Genomic DNA, 20,171 nt, shown 5'->3' on the forward strand with positions numbered 1-20,171 from the left:
AGCCACAGACCACATGTGACAGTGTGGCTGTGCCTCCGAGTGTGAATCTGAAGAGCCAAGAAGAGCTGAGTTCCCCCGATGTCCTGTGTGCACCTGCCTGCTGTGGAAGTGGGCGTGTCTGTGCACATGGCTGGCTGTGTCTGTGTCAGAGCGGGGCGAATGCTGGTGGAATGGCTGGGTTTTCCGGGCAGTGTTTCTGTGTAGAATGTTTGCACATGGCTTGGTGGATGAGTGGGCTTCAATTCAACACGTGATTACTGCCCGCTTTGTGCGGCAGGCAGGGCGCATACGTATCCGCACTGTGCACATAGCTGCATTGTGCTCGCCTCTGTGTGTCTTTGGGAATGTGTTCTTGGCATGCACACCTCCTGCACGAACAAGGCTTTGGGTGTGCACATGCCTGGGCTCTGTGTGCGGCTACTGGCTCGCGCACCAGCTCCGCTCGTGTCCGCAGTCAGGCGCGGCACGTGCGTCGGCCTCCACGCGCGCAAGTCCCCGGGTGACCCGCGTGTGCAAGGCCCTCCCGGGCGTGTGCATTTGGTGCGCTCCTGCCTGTCTCCTCGCACGCAGGCACGGACACACCTCCACATGTCTGAGTGCACGTTCCCCTCTGTGCTAAGTGCGGGGCGCTTCACGCGCGTGTGCTCCGGGCTGCGGGCGCCCGGGCATCCGCGCTGGGTTCCCTGCGTCCCCCGGGGCTGACCCCCGCCCCACCCCTCCGCTCCGGGCCGCGGGCCGCCGCGATTGGCCGCCCGCTCCCCCTCCGTCGTCATCCCTCCCTCTCCTCTCCCTCCTTTCCCCCCTCTCCTCCCCCCTCCCCCCCTCGCCACCCGCGCGCCCGCGGTCCCCGCTGTCCCCCGCGGTTCCGGCGAGGCCGCGCCGCGCCGCGCTCCGTTCCCATTGGCTGCGCGCGCCTTTGTGTGGCGGCAGCTGCGGCCCCAGCGCCTTTGAATGTCGAGAGGAGCCGGGAAGGGAGCCTTTCCATGGGCCATCTGTCTCCCCGCCAGCCGCCGCCCCGCCGCCGCCCGCGCCCCGCGCTCCGCCTCCCGCCCCGGCGGCTCCCGCAGCCCCGCCGCCCGCGCCCGCGCCCGGGAGCCGCGCCACAAAGGGCCCGCGCGCTGCCGCCGCCGCCGCGCGAGGAGCCAGGATGGTCCTGGTCCACGTCGGCTATCTCGTGCTTCCCGTGTTCGGCTCTGTGCGAAACAGAGGTATCGCTTTCTCCTTTCGGGGGCCGCCTCGGAGCGGGGGTCGCCGCGGGCACCGGGGCGGGGGCGGGCGCCGGGGCGGCGGGGGGCTCGGGCACACCCGCGGGGCGCAGGGCGAGCCGCGGCTTCTCCCCTCTCCCTTTTTTGGGGGGGACCCCTGAATGAGGGGGCGGCCGCCCTCGTGGGAGCTTTTGTAGTGAAGTTAGGGTTTGGCGGATTGAGTCCCTCCCTCCCCAGCCCCATTTTTCATTCTTTGCAGCGATCGCAATGCCCCCAGTCAAGGCCCCTTCCTCTGATCCCAGCCCCGTGTGATCGGCAAACGGAGATACATGCCTGTGCGCGCGCGTGTGCGTGGGGTCGTGTGTGTGTGTGTGTGTGTGTGTGTGTGTGTGTAAACATACTTCGTTTTCTGTGATGTGCTTTTTTTTTTTTTAAAGGTACATGTGTGTTTTGTGTGTGTTTTTTTGTGTGTGTTTGTGTTTCATTTTTTGGCCATGGATACGGATGGCTGGGTAGCTGGGATCTGGTCTTGGCCCCATCCCATGCCCTAGCCCCCAGCCCTCTCTTGGGCATTTGCATGATTTCCCGTCCCATCCTTTTCTCCCTTGAATCCTTTCTGTATTTTGCCCTTGTGCCACCCCCTTTACTCCCTATTGCCTTTGTATGACAGTTGCATTCACGGGTTCAAAATGCTTGGGTGTGTGCATGTGCGTGTGTGCGTGTGTGCGCAAGAGTGTGCGCGCCTCGGAGAGTCAGGCATGCACTGCTGGGCACCTCTGGGCCCAGCTCGAGCCGGTGCCCGGCCCTTGGGTATTGCTGTGAGGACGAGGTGGGGAGCTGCCCTGCCTGGCCGATGCCGGGGCAGGCGTGGACCCCGCAGCAGGCCAGCGCCGGCTTTGTTTTTAACTGTGATAGATGGGGTGTGTTTGCACGGTCCCCTTCCTCACATCCCTTTCCCTAACATTCTGCTACCGTAGCTTGATTTCCCTCTCCCCGCATTTCTTCCATCCTCTTTTAATAATAATAATTTTAAAAATCCCCACTTCCCAAAGCAAATCCGGGATGCATTTGGATTCATTTTTTATTCTTTTTGTATTCTGCTTCTGGACTCACATTTTTCCTCTTGGAATTGTTTCTTCTGTCCTCTCCCACTCCCCTTCTGCTTCAATCCCTGCTGGCGAAGCCCTCCCCTCCCCTCCTGCAGGCAACGATGATGTCTTCCCTTAGCTACCCTACCGGGCTGCTCCACCAAGACCGAGGGGGGTGGGTGGGGGTGGGGGGTCGAGGGGCCAGAGCCTCAGTGCGCCCCAGGGGCCCGATTGGGCGAGAAAAGGAAAGCCCAGCCCCCTTTCTCCCAGCCCAGCTGTCCCCAATCCCACGCCTCTCCCCAGAACCCAAATGGCAAGGTTGACCCTCTTAGGCCTGTTTGAACCGCAGTTTTTTTTGTGTGTGATGATAGAACGATGACATTCTGCATTTATCAAATCTTTTTTTTTTCTTCATTGTGTAGCTCAGTGAATGGTCAACTCGCTGCTGTGTGCGCTGTGACCCTCTGCCTCCGCATTTAGCTGTATTGTGACACCCCTCTTAACCATCTCCTGTCTCCATCTGAGGAAGCATTGCTATTTAAGCGGCAGTATCCCCTATCTCAGGCCAGCCTAGCACTGGAGAGGGGTGGGGGGAAGTGGGTGTGTGAGGAATTGGAATGGGGGGGGGGGGCTGGATGAGGTCTCCCTTGATATGCCAATGCCCCCTCCCCCAAATCACAGTTATGTTTTATTACTTGGCATTTCCTCTGAAAACGAATGTGGGACATTACACGAGGCAGAAATTAAAAAATGATTAAGAAGGATGTTGAGCCTGAAAGTATAATTATCCTGATTAAATCATTATCATCCTCATTAATACCACCGATCTCTAAATACCATTGCAGGATGCCGAGTCCATGTTTTGAAATTCAAATTGCTCAGCTGTCTTTAAATTTTATTTTTAATTACCCCCTCCCCTCACTCACTCCCCCCCCCAAAAAAAAATCCAACAGAAAATATCCTGCTCTTAGGTCAAAGTTTACTTTCAAACACGCCCACAAGAAATTCAAGGGCTGAGGATGACTGGGCTGTGGGTAAAAATGAGCACAGTGTGATAAGAATTCATGACCTTCTGATAGAGGATACTAATGCTTAACCCAACGAGGTCCTAAACCACAATCTTCTTGTAAAACTATTAGACAGCCTGCAAGCTTAAATCTGTTCTTTTTAGTTTCCATTGTAGTAATATAGGATGTAGGCCATTTCAGAATAGATGTAGAGAAATAACCATTTTTGTATCTTCATCTTGTTTAGCCGAGTACATTGCACTGTAAATCCCTGTTAAGTGGATTCCTTTTGCCTTGCCTTGGCGTGGAGGCCATAGCACCCCATTTCCCACTTATCTGGGTGACCATCAGCTACCTTTCCGGCAGCACCCAGGCATAAGTGAACAGATCACATTTAGTCGGAGGCAAAAAATAATTACACCTCTGAAAACCTTTGATAAAATGAGAGTTGCTGCTACTCCGTGGCCTCTGAAAATTTGGTGCAGCAAGGTTCCTGGCTTAAGGGGGAGCCATGGCCCATGGTGTCTTAATTGTTTAATTGTAAAATGTCAAGTGCATCTTTGGACATCTGCCTTGGCCCTCAGAGCTGCCCCTTTAATGGCCGGCTCTCCTCTGCAGCCTCACTGGCCAGACCTGCTTGAGACAAAACAGAACAATAATGAAAGAATAAGGCCCCTCCTTCAAGGGCCCTTCCAAAATAAAGTCACATGTGGCCTCCCTAGATTGCCGTGTGGCAATCTGAAAAGAAAAGGGGGCGGGGGATGGGGGAAAAGAAAAAAAAAAAGAACCAAAAAGGAATCAATCCCCAGCAAAACGGTGCTCCATTAAACAGGGATAACGTGTTCTGCTGTGCTGAATTACTTCCTGTTCTTATTTTGTGGGTAATTTTTTTCTGTACCAAATATCCTTTTGGTTGTGTATCTTTTTTCACCTTTTCTTGTACTAAAACTAAAGCATGATCTGTATTTTTTTCCATCCCCCAGTTGACAATGTACAGCGCTCGGTTAGAGATGTTACCCTGCTGAACCGCACTGTGGTCGTGTAGCCCCGGCCATCTGCTCATTGTACGCTGCTTTTGTTCTGTTGCCCTTCGAAGCATGGTGGACCCAGCCCTTTTCTTTTCTTTTCTTTTTTTTCCTTCTTTTTTCTTTTTTTTTTTTTTTTGTATCGTGTGCATGACAACATTGTTACACACAGAATCCACTAATACTAATATACAATCTCTCAATAAAGAACTAGTTTCCTATATTAACCTAGTGTGCTTTTTCTCTTGCTGTTTCCCCATTTATTGTCGTATCCCGCTGTTTAGATATCCCCCTCGCTTTTCTACCCCCACCCTCACCCACCCACCACTCCCACCTCCCATTGTAAGACTTGAGTGAATGCCTTTCCCCCCCCCCCCCTTTTGTTTTGTGGCACAGATATGGTGACCTTAATCTCATCCAGTCCATATCTTTTCACATTAGACCTCTGAGGTGATGGGAGGGGCGGTGGTCCTGTCACACCCAAACGGCTCAACTGCGTAGAGAGAACCCCTATCTTTGGCCACCGGTGCAGCTAGGAGCCTCCACATTTCATCCTGGTTTCCAAGTTACACGGCACTCGGGTTGTGATGCTGGTGACGAGAAGGGGCTATAACACTCACGTTGAGAAAAGGGATACTGTTCTTAACTAGCAATCTTGCAGCATTTCAGACTTGCCTGAAAAACTCATTTTTCTCAGTTGTGTTTTAACTTTTCCTTTTACTGTCTCATTGATTGACTGTCCTTCAGAACCATTCTGGGGGTCGGGGGGTGGGGCTGACATGTCCCATGAGGTTGAAGTCATGATCTGGAATCTTAAAGTACCCTCTTCTGTGTGCATATTTACATTTTGGGGACTGGCGATGTGAGGTGTGCATGCAGATCTTGCAGAAGGAGGATGCGTGAAACAGAAGCCAATCGGATCGCCCCTGCATTCACCCCAGGGCCAGCCGCCTGACTGTTAGCATAGGAATAAGGGGTCTGTGCCCTCTGCAGGCTGGGAGCCAGTTAAAGCTGATTATAGCCTGGTCCCTGACAGCTGTCTCATCGGTGACCCTAGTGCCTCTCCTGAGAAAGAAAGCCAGAGCTCTTGGCCTTGTGTGTGTGTGTGTGTGTGTGTGTGTGTCTGTTGGGGAAAGGGGGTGGGGGGGGATCAAGAAGGAAGCCAGCACCTACCTGGAAATTGAATTGGAAGAAGAGGCCTTAAAAATGCATCTTTCTCCATAATTTCATTGGAGAGGTATTCCCTCCCCCACCCCCACCCCCACCCCCACCCCTCTCAGTGGAACCCAAATTCAAGCATTTGTCAATTACAGCTATTCAGTGTCAGCCCAGAAACAAGCCTTGCTCAATGAGGTGTTTTAGACACCAAGGAAATCAGTGGATTGAAGAAATCCACGGTGCCTTCAAAGGGTCATCATTTTGGAGCCACTTTTCCTTGGGCTGACATGACGCCTCCTCTCTCCTCTGGGCTGTCTCTCTGGCTTGCCTCTGCCCTTCTGTCGGCCTTCCTTCCTGGGCAGGCGCATCCCTGTCTGACCACAATGCTTCCTGGCCCCTCTATGGCCAAGGGGGTAGGGGGACTCTCCTCTCCCTCACCGCTGCCCTTGTGGCTCCAGCCCTTTGTTCTCCTGCTCTCGCAGCCCGAGTGGGAAAGCTGAGCTGATTTACTGCGACACATGGACACACACGGAAGTCCCCAGTGGAGCTCATGCTGTAGTTGCACAAGGAGAGAGATGCAGGTCTTCCAGGATTTTTCTTCCTTTTCTCCTCCTCCTCCTTTCATTTTGCTTTACATGAAACTTTACATTTTGTAACCAGTTTAAGAAATAAAACAACCCACCCCTCAACAATAATAAAACGACTGCAAATCAGAGGTTCCCCCCGAATTCTTGTCCTAAGGAGCTGTGGCTCGTTAGATCATTATTGACCAACTCCAAAATTTTTTTCCTTCTACATTAGTGTTCTGTGTGTCAGAATTATTCGACCAAGACATTTCAAAAGTGGTTTAGCAACCTAGACATAATACGGAAAGTTAGAGTGTTAACGGGAAGTCATGTTTTAGCATCTTATCAAATGCATCCTGTGTTTTCACCCAGATTGTCGGAATAAACACATTTATGTGAAGTAGCCTCCCACCTAACCTCCCCAACTGGATGATCCAATCATTACAAAGCCAGTGCACTTCATATCTACCCTCTCAACCATCTGACATAGATCTGTCTTAACAACTTTTGACTCCAGGGTTTTGGAAAAGCCATCTGTTATGTAGATCCGACACCGCACTTTCTAACAAGAGGGAGCACAGCTCTTGTTCACAGCTCCCCTTTCTGAACAAGAGAACTTCTCTCTAAAACCAGAATCAGATAAGGCCCACTTAACTGATGAGTTGTCTTAAATGATAGTTTCCCATCAACTAGCCAGTACTGGTGAGAGCATTCAAAGTTAGGGGGAAAGGCCACCAAGAGTCTCCATGCCCTAATACGCAGATGACAGAGACTGGGCCACTTCTCTTTCTTTTGCAGTTTGCTCACCTCTTGGTCCTTTCCCCACCCCCGCATCGAACCAGCCTCCCCCAACATCTTTCCCATCATTACATAAGCAGGCAGCAGTGCCACGCTGGAAAACCCAATGGTTTCCTGGGCTAGGGAAGCAACAGCTTGTGCAGGACCCAGGTGCAGTGTGGGGCCCCTTTCCTGCACAGGAGACACAGGCCCTGGACTCCAGTCCAGGGGTGACCGTGGATGGCTCAGTCCTCCTCAACCACTGTTGCACAATGTACAAGACCCGGTGCCTTAGTTTTTCTATAGATCTAAACCGCTCTTTAAAAATTCCTGGGTTAACATAATCGGAATGTGAATGAGTATTTATTGGTTTCTGGCATGGCTTAGCCACAGGTGAACTGATATATTTCCAAGAGAACTGGGAGAGAGGGCAGCTAGGGGCAGGGGGGCTTATCTTGAGAGACTCAGATTTTCTAGATGACTTCAGAGGGAAAAGCAAACATTCATAACCCCACATCTGAACCACTCGCATAGCCTGCACCTTCATGCGTTCAGTTCAGTCATTCATTCACTCACTTGTTTGTTCACTTAGTTAATGAGTGTTTATTGAATACCTACTTGGGGCCAACTGAAAGGGGATATGAGAACAAGGTAAGATCTGGGTGCCTGGCCTCCTGAGGCTCATGCTGAGGCTGGGAGATGAATGCTAAAATGTTATGTGCCTAAGTGCCCAAATGAGGGCAGAAGATTTGGGCACTTGACTGGTGAGATGCAAAGAGCTTGGAACAATTCAGGTTTGAGTAGTAGCCCCGTCTTGACCTGAAAGGGTGAACTGAGGCACTGCTCTGAGCGTCAACTGAATGACCATCATAATACCTACCTGATAGGGTTGGTCAATATTTGAAGGCCCGACACACAGCAGGGGCCCCCATTCCCCACAAGTGTAGGCGTTGACTAGCCTCAGGGATCAAATAAAGTCAGAGATGACCTTGCTGAGGAGGTGAGGTTGAGATGTGCATCAAAGAGTGGTGTGTATATAGGAGGGAGGAGCTCCATGTGGGTGATGGGGAAGGAGTGAGACCTTGGCCAAGGCCAGTGGTTCTGGTTGGCAAGAACAGATAGTGTATATGAGGAGGGAGGTGTGTGTATGCATGTGTGTGTGTGTAGGGGTGCGTGTTCAGCCCTGTTACATTGCACAGCTACAAGAGGCTCTGAGACCATTGGCATGTCTTTAAATGAGCACAACTCCAGGAATTAAGCAGCAGAAGTCTGGAGAATGGGGGAGAAAAGCCTGAAGGAGACATTGTCTCTGAAAGCCCTGGTAGAGTGTGGATTTGCTCCGTTAGCCATTGGAAGCCCTCTGGGAAGAGTTCTGTTTCAACCACTTATTTTGGCAGCTGATGACACCAGGGTGATCCCAGAGGGTGGAGGCCAGGGAGGAGGCCACGACACACTTCCAATGGTGACAGAGCCCAAATCAGAGATGTGAAGGATGGGAAGAAAGACACAGGGGCCTTATGAAAGAAGAAGTAAGCGGAACTGAGTAAGCATAAGCCTTTTTTTTCATGTTTTGCTAGGCTATTTTCATAAGCATCATATATCCTATCTAATAAAGAGGTAATATGCCAATTGACCATCACACCCTTTCAAATATGGTAGCACCCACAGACAGTAAGGAGGGAATATGCTAATTGACCGCCACACCCTCAAAGATGGCGGCACCCACAGCCACAAGATGGCGGCACCCAGTCCCCTCAGCCCTGCTGGGGCGGCAGTACAGGTGCATGGCACCTGCCTCGGGAGTCCCCAATCCCTTCAGCCCCCCAGCTGCCCAGGGTCTGCCTGAGGAATGATCAAATGACTGAACAAGCAGGCTGCATGGGGTGACCGGGCCAGCGGAGCTGGGGGGAGAGGGGCATGAGAAGCAACCAGGCTGGCAGAAGGACAGTTAGGGGTGACCAGGTCAGTGAGGAGGAGCAGATAGGAGTAACCAGGCAGGCAAGGAGGGGGCAGTTGGGAGGTATGTGTATGGCCGGCAGCGGGGTGCAGTTAGGGGCAACCAAGCAGGCAGGCAGGTGAGCGATTAGGAGCCAGCAGTCCAGGATTGTGAAAGGGATGTCCAACTGCCTGGCTTGTCCAATTGCCAATCTAGACTGGCAGTCGGACATCCCCTGAGGGGTCTTGGATTGGAGAGGGTGCAAGCTTGGCTGAAGGGACCCTCCCCTCCATGCACGAATTTCATGCACCAGGCCTCTAGCGTTTGTGTGTGTGTGTGTGTGTGTGTGTGTGTGTGTGTGTGTGTGTGTGTATGAGATATATATATCTCAGCATAATATTCCACTTGATGGTGGCTCTGCCCTCAGGCTCCATGGCTTCTGAGGTACTTAAATGGCCCGGATTGCAGAGCCACTCCATGCTGGTCTGCCTACACCTTCCTTGGGCTGTTTGGGAGGAGGTGGTTAGTGGAACAGGTCTGACAGCACCCATGCCTTTCTGCCCACCATCAGCCCCTTCCAGACAGGCCAGATAGGTGGAGGGGAGGGCCGATAAGAGAGAGCTTAGGGAGGGAAGAAGATCTCGATAAATTCTTCTGAGATCTGGGTGCTGGTCTTTGTTCTGCCACAAATTTCCTCTGTGATCTTGAGCAAGTCAACTTCCTCCACCGGGCCTCAGTTTCCCCATCAGTGAAAGGGCATTCTGTGCCCTGGGCAAATGAAACAAAGCGAGAAGCCAACCACAGGCCCCAGTAACAATAATGAGGCACATTATCACAGTGGCAGCCCTCCAACAGACCACCCAGCACAGCAGGAACAGCCCCTCTTCTAGCCCCACTCTCCTCTAACCCATGGCCCAGCTCGGTGCCTGTGCTTCCTCTCTGCCAAGGGACAGCATTGGCCTCATTGTCCCTTCCTGCTCCAAAAGGCTGTGATCTCCTTTTGACGAGAAGAACATTTCCATTCTTTTCGCCTCCTCTTCTCCCCTACCCACCCGCTCGTTAGCGCTCAGTGGACAGGCACGCACCTTCCGCACCTTCCGCACCTTCCACGGTGGCTGTGCCCTGGGAGGGAAGGGGAGCAGCAGTTACTCTGGTGGCCTGTGCAGAGCCCTGAGTACAGGCCCCATGGGGCCCAGGCTTAGGGTCAGTCCTGCTTCCTGGCCCTGCCGCTCTGGTCCGGCCTCTGAGCAAGAAGCTCCCTGAGAATCACTGCTCCCTGATGCGGCCCTGGCCTTAGAGGTTGTTCCGAGGGCTGAGGACTGCGGGGCCGAGGCTGGGCTGGGGGAGACTGTCAGCCCACCAGGAAGTCACCACGCGGTGGCTGGTCCCCAGGCGGTGGTGGCAGTGCTGCACTGGCCTCCGGGAGCCCGGGAGGGAAGTGAGTGTGCTGCTGACTCAGCACCAGGCTGCGGGTGGAGGGGGTGGAGGAGCTCTCGGGCTGGGAGGAAGTGAGAATTCAGCCAACACCTGTCTCAAGGAAGGGCAGGAAGCTTGGAACAGCTGCTGCTCCCCCTCTGGGGCTGTGAGTGGGTGGGAGCGGGGAGGCTCTCTCAGACAACCCCCTCCCAGGGTGGCTTGCCTTGCTCATGCTCTCCTCTCCTCTCCTCTCCTCTCCTCTCCTCTCCTCTCCTCTCCTCTCCTCTCCTCTCGCAGCTGCCAGGCCTCCATGCTACCCCCTCCTCGCCGCTGAGGGGCTCACAGTGCACCTGTTCCCCAGGCCACCCCACTCCTAGAACAATTGCTTTTGCTCCCAAACCCTGTGGGCATTAATGGGTTAATGTGCCCCCCTCCACCTCATTCCCCATTCCCTCAAGTCCCCCAGCGCTGGAGACACTGGCTTTCCTTAAGTCAAAGGGTGGCCCTTCCAGGGGGTCCTTAGCCTCCATGGCACTCCTGGGAGAGGGCAGGAATGCACTGAGGGGGATGCGCAGGGCCTGTCAGAGCTACACCCCCACCTATGAGGCCCCCACCTGTGAGGCCCCCACCTATGAGGCCTGCTGCTGCTGACCAGAGCTGAGAAATCTGCCTGGCAAAGGTGAGGCTGTCACAGGGGAAGACCGGGGCACACAGGCTGGCTCCCTTTTTCAAGGCTCCCTGCACAGGTCACCCACTGCCCAGCAGTATGGGTGCCCAAATCTGTGCCAGGGAGAGTGACAAAATGAGCTGGTCAGGGCCCGATTCGGTTGGCATGCACCGGAGCCCCTTTGGACACCAGGGTGGGTAGGTCCTGGCCTTGGCCTCACCTTTGGTGGACTCCCCTCCGCCCCTCCCAACTCCCCACCCTCCCCACATCCCTGGTCATAGATGGAGGTCAGGCCTGAAGGTGGGGGAAGTGGGTGGGGGGTGCGGGCAGTGCTCAGCTGCTCTGAGAGAGGCAGGGCCCAGGAGGCAGCTCCTGCCTGACATCCTTTGGCTGAGGAGATACTGAGGCTGCCCAGGTGGGCTTGCCCAGGGACAGAGCTGTCGGCCCAGAGCAGCATGGGAAGGGCAGCAAGAGGCAATGGGAGAGAGCCTTGGCCCCACCAGGATCCAGGAATCCAGCTGTCTCCTCACAAAGAGGATCAGGACAAGGGGAAGGAGGAGGGGAAGAGAGGCCATCTGGGGGAAGAGAACACCAGCCGACTGCCCCCCGCCTGGGAGTGAGCCGGGAGTATCATGTGGAAGGTAAAAGAGAAGCCCAGATGTGAACCTGAGGTGGCGTTTTCCTGTTCTGCCCCTTCCCATCCCATCTTATAGAGTCCCTGACCAGTGCAAGCTTCCTCTGGAGTTGCGGGTGGGGCCGAGAAGGAGCAGAAAGCGTGGGAAGGTGGGAGGAGGAAGTTAGAAACCTGCTCTGCTGTCTCGCTCCTCAACAGGTGCCACTCATCACATGGGTGCCCACCAGGTCTGTGCCCATACCTGCCAAGCCCTGCCTGGTGCTGACATGGGTGGGTGGGCGCATCCAGACCAGAGGGGAGCCTGGCCAGAGGGGTGTGACAGACCGTGAGCAGAACTTCTGCTCAGCACTAAAAAGAGCTTCACCACCCTACAGGGTAAACACAGCCTGGCTTCCTGCTTTGCTACTAAATTTGGGGAAAAGGTGATTTTTATATTAAACTAAACAAGGAACTCTTACGTCACCAGTTGCAAATTTTGCATGAACTTTTGATAAAAACATGGAACTTTGATGACATATTCATTTGGGGTCCCTCAGCTTGGCCTGCCCCCTCTCACATGCGGGAGCCCTCAGGGATGGGAGGCAATCTGGCGATCAGGGGAAGGTGATTCCTCATCACACCTCTTTTGCTGCCATTGCTCGCAGGGCAAGCCTCGGCTAACCCTGGTTACCTGAGCCTCGGGTGGCCCTGGGCAGTTGGGCAGCCACCATCCGAGGCTTGCCTGTGCCTCCAGCCTGCCCTGGGTGACTGGGAGGCTGAAGGGACTGGGGACTCTGGAGGTAGGTGTACAGAGTGGGGGCAGGCCCAGCCTTTCCATGCACCTGCTGCTCCCGTGAGGCTGAGGAAGCTGGGCACTGCCATCTTGTGGCTATATGCACCGCCATCTTTGAGGGTGTGGCAGTCAATTAGCATGTTCCCTCCTATTGGATGTGGGAGTTGCCACCTTTTGTGATGGCGTGAGGGTCAATTAGCATATTCCCTCTTTATTAGATATGATTATTATGCCTCCTCATTGTTTCATAGGGGTCTGTCAAGACTCCAGCCTTGTTTTCTAGGTCTTAAAGGGCAATGCCCAAGTCTCATCCTTAGCCCTTTGCTCAGAACACTTGGAGCTCTGGGTAGAGGGTGTGCACTTTGTTTTTGACAAAAGCCAATCAACCAGCAGCAATGCTGATCAACAGGCAACACTGCTGTGCTGACAATGAGGAGTGACAAAGCCCAGCTCCCTCACAAGACATCAGCCTCCTCCCACACCCCCTCTGCAGTACTCTGCTTCTCAGTCCACCCTGTGTCCCCACAGCCCCTCTGCCTGCAACACCCTGGTCAACCTCACACATCTTTGAAGGCTCAGCTCAGCATCAGGCACTCCGGGCACGCCCTTCCCAGGACAACTCCCCAGGATGGCTGAGAGAGCACCAGCACACACTTGAAGCATACTTTCTGATGGTTCATGTGTCTGGTTCTCAACAGACTGAGTCTCTTTAGGGCAGACAAAGCGCTTAGGAGAGTGCCAAGCACAGAGCAAGTGTGACAGGGGTGTTTGCTGTTGCCATTATCATCCCTAGGTCTCCAGTGCCTGGCACGGTGTCTGGTCCAGTACAGGTACTCAGTGCATATCAGTTTAATGAGCTGAACAAATCCATGATCAAACCTGAGCCTCATTATAACCCTGTTGGGGCTACAAGGATTGTTCCCATGGAGCATAGTTTGGAAAATGCTGGCTTGGGACCTGGGTCATCTAGGCTCAAGACTGGCCCAGGGCAATTCCCTTATGCTGAGAGGAAATGGAGACTGAGAGGAAGACCAGCAAAGGTGGCTCATCAGGTAGTGACTGCCTGCATTGAAGGCCCCCTCATCTAGTCTTCCAACCACAAGTGCCATCCCTCGCTGCTCCAGAGAAGACTCTTAGGTTAGAAGTCAGTGGAGAGCCGGTCACTCTCAGTGACACACTTGCTGGCCAGCGAGGCTAGGCCAGCAAGTGTGCCTTTTATTCTTGACCTTACCCAGATTTCTTGGGGGTGGGGTTTCTCCCTACCAGCTGGGAGCCCCTATGGCCTTTAACCCCCAGCTACATTTGACATACTGCACACGATCCAGGTAGCACTCCATGTTCACAGAATAGTGCATCCAGCTGCCCATCCCTGACACACACCCATCTCCACACAACCCCCATGTAATCCATATCCTTATACTACTACCCCAGACATTTAGCACATCAGCATATACACTCATTACTATCTTTACACAGTAGACCAGAACACAATATATACACACACTCACATTCTCAGATGGAAATACATACACACCCTTAATCACATGCTGCTCACACAGAGATGTGCACACAGGTACATGCCATAGTTCCTATGCACATTATCTCAGGAAGTACAAATTTAAGGGGCCCAGGCCTGCTGGAGAGCCCAGGCCAGTGGCATCCAATTGTCACTGCCCCAATTGTCACTGCCCCAATTGTCTCTGCTGTCTGCACAGGCCCATGTTGGGGCCCAGGAGGGGCAGTGTCTCTCTGGGCTCCTGAGGGAGCACAGCTGATTTATCACCTTCTCCACTGTAACCACCTGGTGATGGATGAAGCAAACATTGCAAAGTCCCTTTGGGATGCTGTGGTTTGGAGGGCTTGGTGGAGGAGGTGGGTCTCAAGTTGGGGTTGAAGAGTGAGTTCCATGTTAGTAGAAAGTGAGAGAGAGGAGGACAGTGAGGTGGGGGGAGGCTGCCTGAGAGGCATGGGGAGGAGTGAGCTTGGCTTGTGTCCCCCCAACCCTGAGAATCCTGCATTAATTACAGGGTCAGTTTGGGCTGAGTTGAAAGAAGAGGAGATGAGGCTGGGAAATGGTCAGCAGCCCTGCTTGACTGGGATCGCTGAGCAGCGACCCTGCTGCCTGGGAGACTCCTCAGCCAGTGCTCAGCCTCTGCACCAGGTGGCCGGAGGAATTAAAGAGATGGTGCATTAATATTAATGTTGCTGCCCGCTTTATAAAGTGTCCTAACAAGCTGTTGAGCCAGGCACACTCAGTCTTATTTACAGCTGCTATTATTTCTCTGACATTGAGATTAATTTGACGATAGCTGTTTATAAGCTCTTCTATCATCAGATGGGCCCATTACCTGGGAGGCGAGGAGGGCTGGATTTAATTTGTGTTCAGCGCACTGGGTTCTCCTGCTCGCGGAGTATGTGTGGGAGGAACAGCCATAAATCACGCAAGGCACCAGTGGTGCTGAAACCGGAGGCCTAGAGCGCCAGGCACTAGCACACTGTGCGAGAGAGGGCATCTTGGCAGGTGGGTGTGTCTGCAGACCCAGACAGTTGATGGCAGGTGCTCATCAATAGCCATGCCGGGAGAGAGACCCTGGGACGTCACCTGGCCAAGGAGCTTCAAACTCTAGAGTCTACACCAAGTAAGAATCACCTGGAAGCCTGTTAAAACCCAGATTCTCTCAGCCTTCCAGACCATCGTCACCTCTGGGGGTGGGGCTTGGGACACCTGCCTGATACACTCCTGCCTCAATGAGTCTTTAATACACACAAACATACACACACACACACACACACACAACTTTTAAAAATGTGATTTGTTTGTTTGTTTATTTATTTATTTATTTATTTTCTTGTTGACACTATTACAGTCTTGCTCTATGAGGGCAGGGAGAGCTGTGCACAGGCCTGAGCTGTACCCTCCAGGTTCCCTTGCTGTAAGCACAGGCTCCCTTCCCCAGATGCCAGAAGAGAAAGGAACGGGGAGAAGGGCTGGCAAAGAATGAGGTTGCGTCTTGAGCAAATGGTCAAGTTTGCAAAAGCCGTCTCTTTACACCCACAGCGTCCCCTCCACCAGTTGTGAGCCCTCCCGCCAAGTAGGAAAGAAGCCTCAGTTCCTGACTGTAACACTGGGCACCTTATAAGCATCATCTCTGTCATATTATGTTGATCTCCAATGACCTTTTTAAAAATCTGATTGAAGGATAAGAAAATGGAGGAGTTGCAAGAGGCAGTTTTCAGTTACTGCGATGGGGTTTAACTCCAGCTCACACATCACAAAGTCCTTTCTATAACCTGGGGGAAGGACCCAGCTGTGAATTGCACGCACAGATAATGCATCCTCAGCTGTCAGTGAAACTACCCGTGTGTGCTGGAATGGGGTCCACAAGAATTCGAGGTGGCAAAGAAAGGGATCCTCCTGCTCCATGCATCTAAGGAGTCTTCTTCCGAGGGCTGGGTATGTTTTCCCGGGTGCCTCTGGAGCAGAAGGCAGTGGATCCTTCTCCACTCGTGCTTGGCTGACCCTGTCACTGCAGACCAGTGGTCGAGATAGTTGTGGGGCAGGAGGGCTCAATGCCCATCATCCAGGAAACAGAGGCTCAGAAAGAGGAAGGGACTTGGCCAAAGGCACTAAGCTGAGATAAAGACCATGACCCCCCTCTTCGCCATTCTCCATTCTCATTCCTGGACCAGGAGGGCAGGAGCCACAAAGTCTCCATGTCTGGGGAAGGCCCAGGGAGGGGCGTGCAGGTTAGCAGAGGCACCTGCAAGAGGTGAGGATGGACGTCTTAGGGAAGCAGCTGTGATGGGAGAAAGCATTGCAGGGTCCGGACTTGGGGGCTGGGCTCAGATGCCAGCTCCCAGACTCACTGGTGTGTTGAAGGGTCAGGGTGGACATTAACTGACATAAGTTTGTAAACTATCAGGGGTCCCTGAGATGTGAGGGCTTCTGTCCATTTGAGCTGTAAAGATGAATTTTCTCATGCATGAGACACAGTGTGATCAGGATGTGTGGTGCTGAAATCTAACAGTGCTACGGGAACACGGGGCCCCTTATATCTTAGAGGTCAAGCAGGAGGAATCTATACAAGAGTCTCAATAGCTGGTTAGGACATCTCTAGGGTCTCTGCTTGATACTCTTCAGGGCTTTCAAAGAAGCTCTCTACTGTCTGCCACAGCGTTGTGAGCTTCTGAGATGCACACACTTTCACATTTCTCAACTGAAACTGGGATGTACCTTATAAATACCTGTGTGTCCTAGTTTTAATTGTCTTTTAAAAATTCTTTAACTGGTTCATATAGTGATGGTGCACTGTGCAACTGATGGCCTCTTAAGCTGGAAATTTGTCACTTTTTTTTTTATACCCTATTCACAAAATTTGGGGGACCAGGGGTAGGTCTGTAGAGGTCACATTTCCCTTCATCTTGTTTTAACATTTCTCAACTCCTCACATCCAAGGTCTCAAGAGAATGAACACACCCAAGAGGACTGGAAGTCAGGAAAAGGGAGATGAGAGTTCAATGGTCCTCTGATGGGGACCATCCTTGTTAACCCTGTTAGCCTCCAGCTGGTCCAGTGGGAGGAGTACCCTCTTTCTGCTCACTTTTCAGGGCCTGGTGAGGATCTCAGGGTATACTTGCTGTTGAAAAAGCTTCAGACATGCCCCAACTAGAACAAATGCTAACTTCCTTAACTTTCTCTTTCTTCTCAAACCAAGCTGTTCTAGCCTCCTTTCTATACCCATCTGAGGACCATCAATCTTCCAGACACTCAGGCGACCTTCTGGAATGCTGATCCCTCCCTCTCCTCTAGCAGCCATGGTATCCTAGTCCTCTGGGACAGCCCTTCCCGGGGCCTCTGCTGCCCTGCATTTAGTGCCTGCTTGGCCTCCTGGTACCTCCCCACCCCTTGTGTACTCAGATGTCCCCCTAAGACTTTCCCTAAACCCAACATTGCACTGTGATCCAGGGCTTTCCATGGCCTCACTGTGCCTGCAGGACCCCAGCACCTAAATACCCAGTTCAAGCCATGACAGGAGTAGGGGAGGTATCCAACTTACATAGATGATGATGATGACATGGAAAGGTCTCCATGGTGGGTGGACTCATGGGCAGTTGCTGGGCTTAGGCTTCAGGGCTCATCCTTGGCAGGGTTGTCATGGCCCTTGGCTCTAAGTTAGGATGAGGTTGGCTCAATGCAAAGCCAGGTCTATATCTCCACCATTCTTCCTCATTTACTCCTTTATTATTTAAATAATTACAAAGTTCCTACTCTGTGCGAGGAACTGTGCCGAAGCTAACAAAGAGATTGCCTAATCTTCCTTGCATTCATACATTCATTCATTCATTCCACAAATGCTGATTGACTGACCCTGTTTCAGGTGTGTTCTAGACACTGACAAGCAGCAGTGAACAAGACACAGACAACTGAGAGCCGGGAGAGTCATGGGGTATCACTCCCAGGGCTTTGCCTCCCCAGACCCCTCTCAATAGCATTGTACTGGCTCTTCTCATAGTGTCACCTTTCCCCCACTGACCCTGTGCCTTCATTCTATACCTTGGTTGCATCTGATCATGGTGCACATGCAGAGGTTTTGCACTCAGGAGAAACTGATAATCCAAAGACTAGAGCAACTGCCTACCAGGCCAGACAGAGCCTGGGTTGGATAGACAATATTCTGTACCTTGAGCTGCAGCATTGACTTCAGGTGAGGACACCTGGCTTGGTCCAGTTCTTACCCCATCATTGGATTACCTGGGAAGCTTGCAAAACTCATTCCCATGTCCCACAGCAGAGCTATCTTTCTGGGGTATAAATCTGTATTTTTATTTATTTTAAGTACAAGCTAGTTGTTTTGTAATTAAACATGAAGGAAAATGTAAGCAGCATGGAAGACTCATCGCTGAACAGTTTAACTCCTGCTCCCCTACCCACGTCACCTTCGCCCCTAGGTCCCTCCCCAGAGGTGACCACTGGTCATGCTCTTCCTGTGCCAAGCACAGTGCTAGACATTGTGCATGTTGGCGTGAACATAACCCATATGTTCCTGCCTCATGGAGCTCACAGTCTAGTGGAGATGACTGGGCAGGACCAAATGACCCACAAATACATGCATAATGTGACAAAGGTCAGGCACAAGCAGAACAGAATGTCAGGAGAGAGAGTATCAGTGACAGTCATCTTGGTGGGCTGTGCTGCAGGAAATGGGTGTGGATGGGATAAAGACTTCACAACTACCTGTCAGAATCTGGATGATTCTGAAGGAATTCTTGGGGGGGGGGCGGGTCTCCCCTCTCCATCAGGACCCTCTCCATCATTTCTCACTTGGTACCTGGGGTACAGAGGGGAGTAAGACTCCCCTGATGTTTGGGCATCACCATCCAGTTAGGTAGACAAGACATTATCTGTAATTAGGTTTCCTAAGGCTGCCATAACACATTACCACAAGCTGGGTGGCTTCACACAATAGAGATCTGTTCTCTCACAGTCTGGAGGCTGGGGTTTGGAATTAAGGTGCTAACAGGGCCGTGCTCCCTCTGAAGTCTCTAGGAAAGGCTCCTTCCCGCCTCTTCTAGCTTCCAGTGGTGGCTGGCAATCCTTGGAGTTCCTTGACTTGTAGACATATCACCCAAGTCTCTGCCTCTGTCATCACATGGCACCCTCCCTGCTGTCACATGGCCTTCTCATAAGAACACCAGTCACTGCATGAGGACTCCCTCTAACCCACTCATCTTAACTTGATGACATTTACAAAGAATCCCGCTTCCAAATAAGGTCACATTCACAGGTACGGGGGTTAGGACTTTAGGGTATCTTTATTTTTGGGGGGAGGGAACAGAACTCAACACACAACAAGGATGAGACCTGTAGTCCCAGAGACCAGGACAGCCTGTGAGGGCTGTGAGGATTCAGGGAAGGCACATGGTCCCTGTAGGCTGGGTGGGCAGGGCAGGGCAGGCTTTAGGAAGAGGAAAAAGCTCAGTCCACGGGGTGGACCGGCACCTGGGGAGGAGGGCAGAGCGTGTGCCAGTGAGTGAGCGGAAGACGGCAGAGGCAGGAATGCACAAAGCACACACTGCATAGGAAAGAGGCTCTGCTGCCTCCTCAGAGCCCCTTCCAGAACGCAGGCCAATAAAACGAGGCCACAGCGATTCTGAGGGTAATGCGTCCGTCAGGGCGTCCTGAAGGTAGCTCCTCACTCCTGAAGGAAGCTGCTATGGGACTGTGGAGTGTTCTCAGCCTTCCTCTGTGACCTTTCCCAGCTCCCACTGGCTGTGGCCTTCAGGTATGGTGACTATCACCTGGGCCCCTGCGACGAGCTCACACATGACCTTTTAGTCCAGAATTTCTGGCCCTCAATGAGGTGTTCCAAACACCCACAATAATCCTTCTTCTCCTTCTATGCCCACACCAACCAGCTCCCTTTTCTATCCTCTTCCGGGTCCCACACAGGGAGAAACGTGTAGTTGGGATGAATGACATCCGCCTTCTCATCACTGTGTCCCCAGTGCCTAGAGAGGGTCTGCTCAGAGGATGCAAGAAATATGTTTTTCTTTTTAAAAAATGTATTATTGACAGTATTACAGATGTTCCCCATTTCCCCCTCCTTTGCCCCCCTTCACCTCACCCCTGCCCCACTCCAGGCCTCCCCCACACTATTTTCTGTATCCATGGGCTATGCCTATATGCATAGATGTTCTTTTGACTTAAAGCATCCACAGCAAGAGGAGAGACACCTGACAGTCAGCCCCTCAGATCTTGTCCCTGCAGGGCCCAGATTCCCCAGCCCTTCACACACAACCTCGGGATGCCCGGGACCACAGAGCTGTGGGGGAGGCAGAGCCCAGGGCCAAGGCTTCAGTCCATAGCAGGTAACTTCTCATCTGCTTTCAAAGTGGGCTACCATGGGATATTGCATTTCA

The 20,171-nt window shown here is 52.6% G+C and overlaps 1 protein-coding gene across 1 annotated transcript in view; it reads left to right on the plus strand.

Annotated features, from left to right (window-relative positions):
* The first annotated feature begins 826 nt into the window (after window positions 1-826).
* RNF165 (ring finger protein 165) overlaps window positions 827-20,171 on the plus strand; it is a 67,587-nt gene continuing 48,242 nt past the window's right edge. The window contains exon 1 of the mRNA XM_036418099.2: window positions 827-1,208. Within this exon, the coding sequence (XP_036273992.1) occupies window positions 1,148-1,208 (61 nt within the window). The 5' untranslated portion in view covers window positions 827-1,147. The remainder of the gene's footprint in view (window positions 1,209-20,171) is intronic.

The sequence above is a fragment of the Pipistrellus kuhlii genome, unplaced genomic scaffold (assembly GCF_014108245.1).
Source record: "Pipistrellus kuhlii isolate mPipKuh1 unplaced genomic scaffold, mPipKuh1.p scaffold_m20_p_6, whole genome shotgun sequence".
Taxonomy (NCBI): Eukaryota; Metazoa; Chordata; class Mammalia; order Chiroptera; family Vespertilionidae; genus Pipistrellus; species Pipistrellus kuhlii.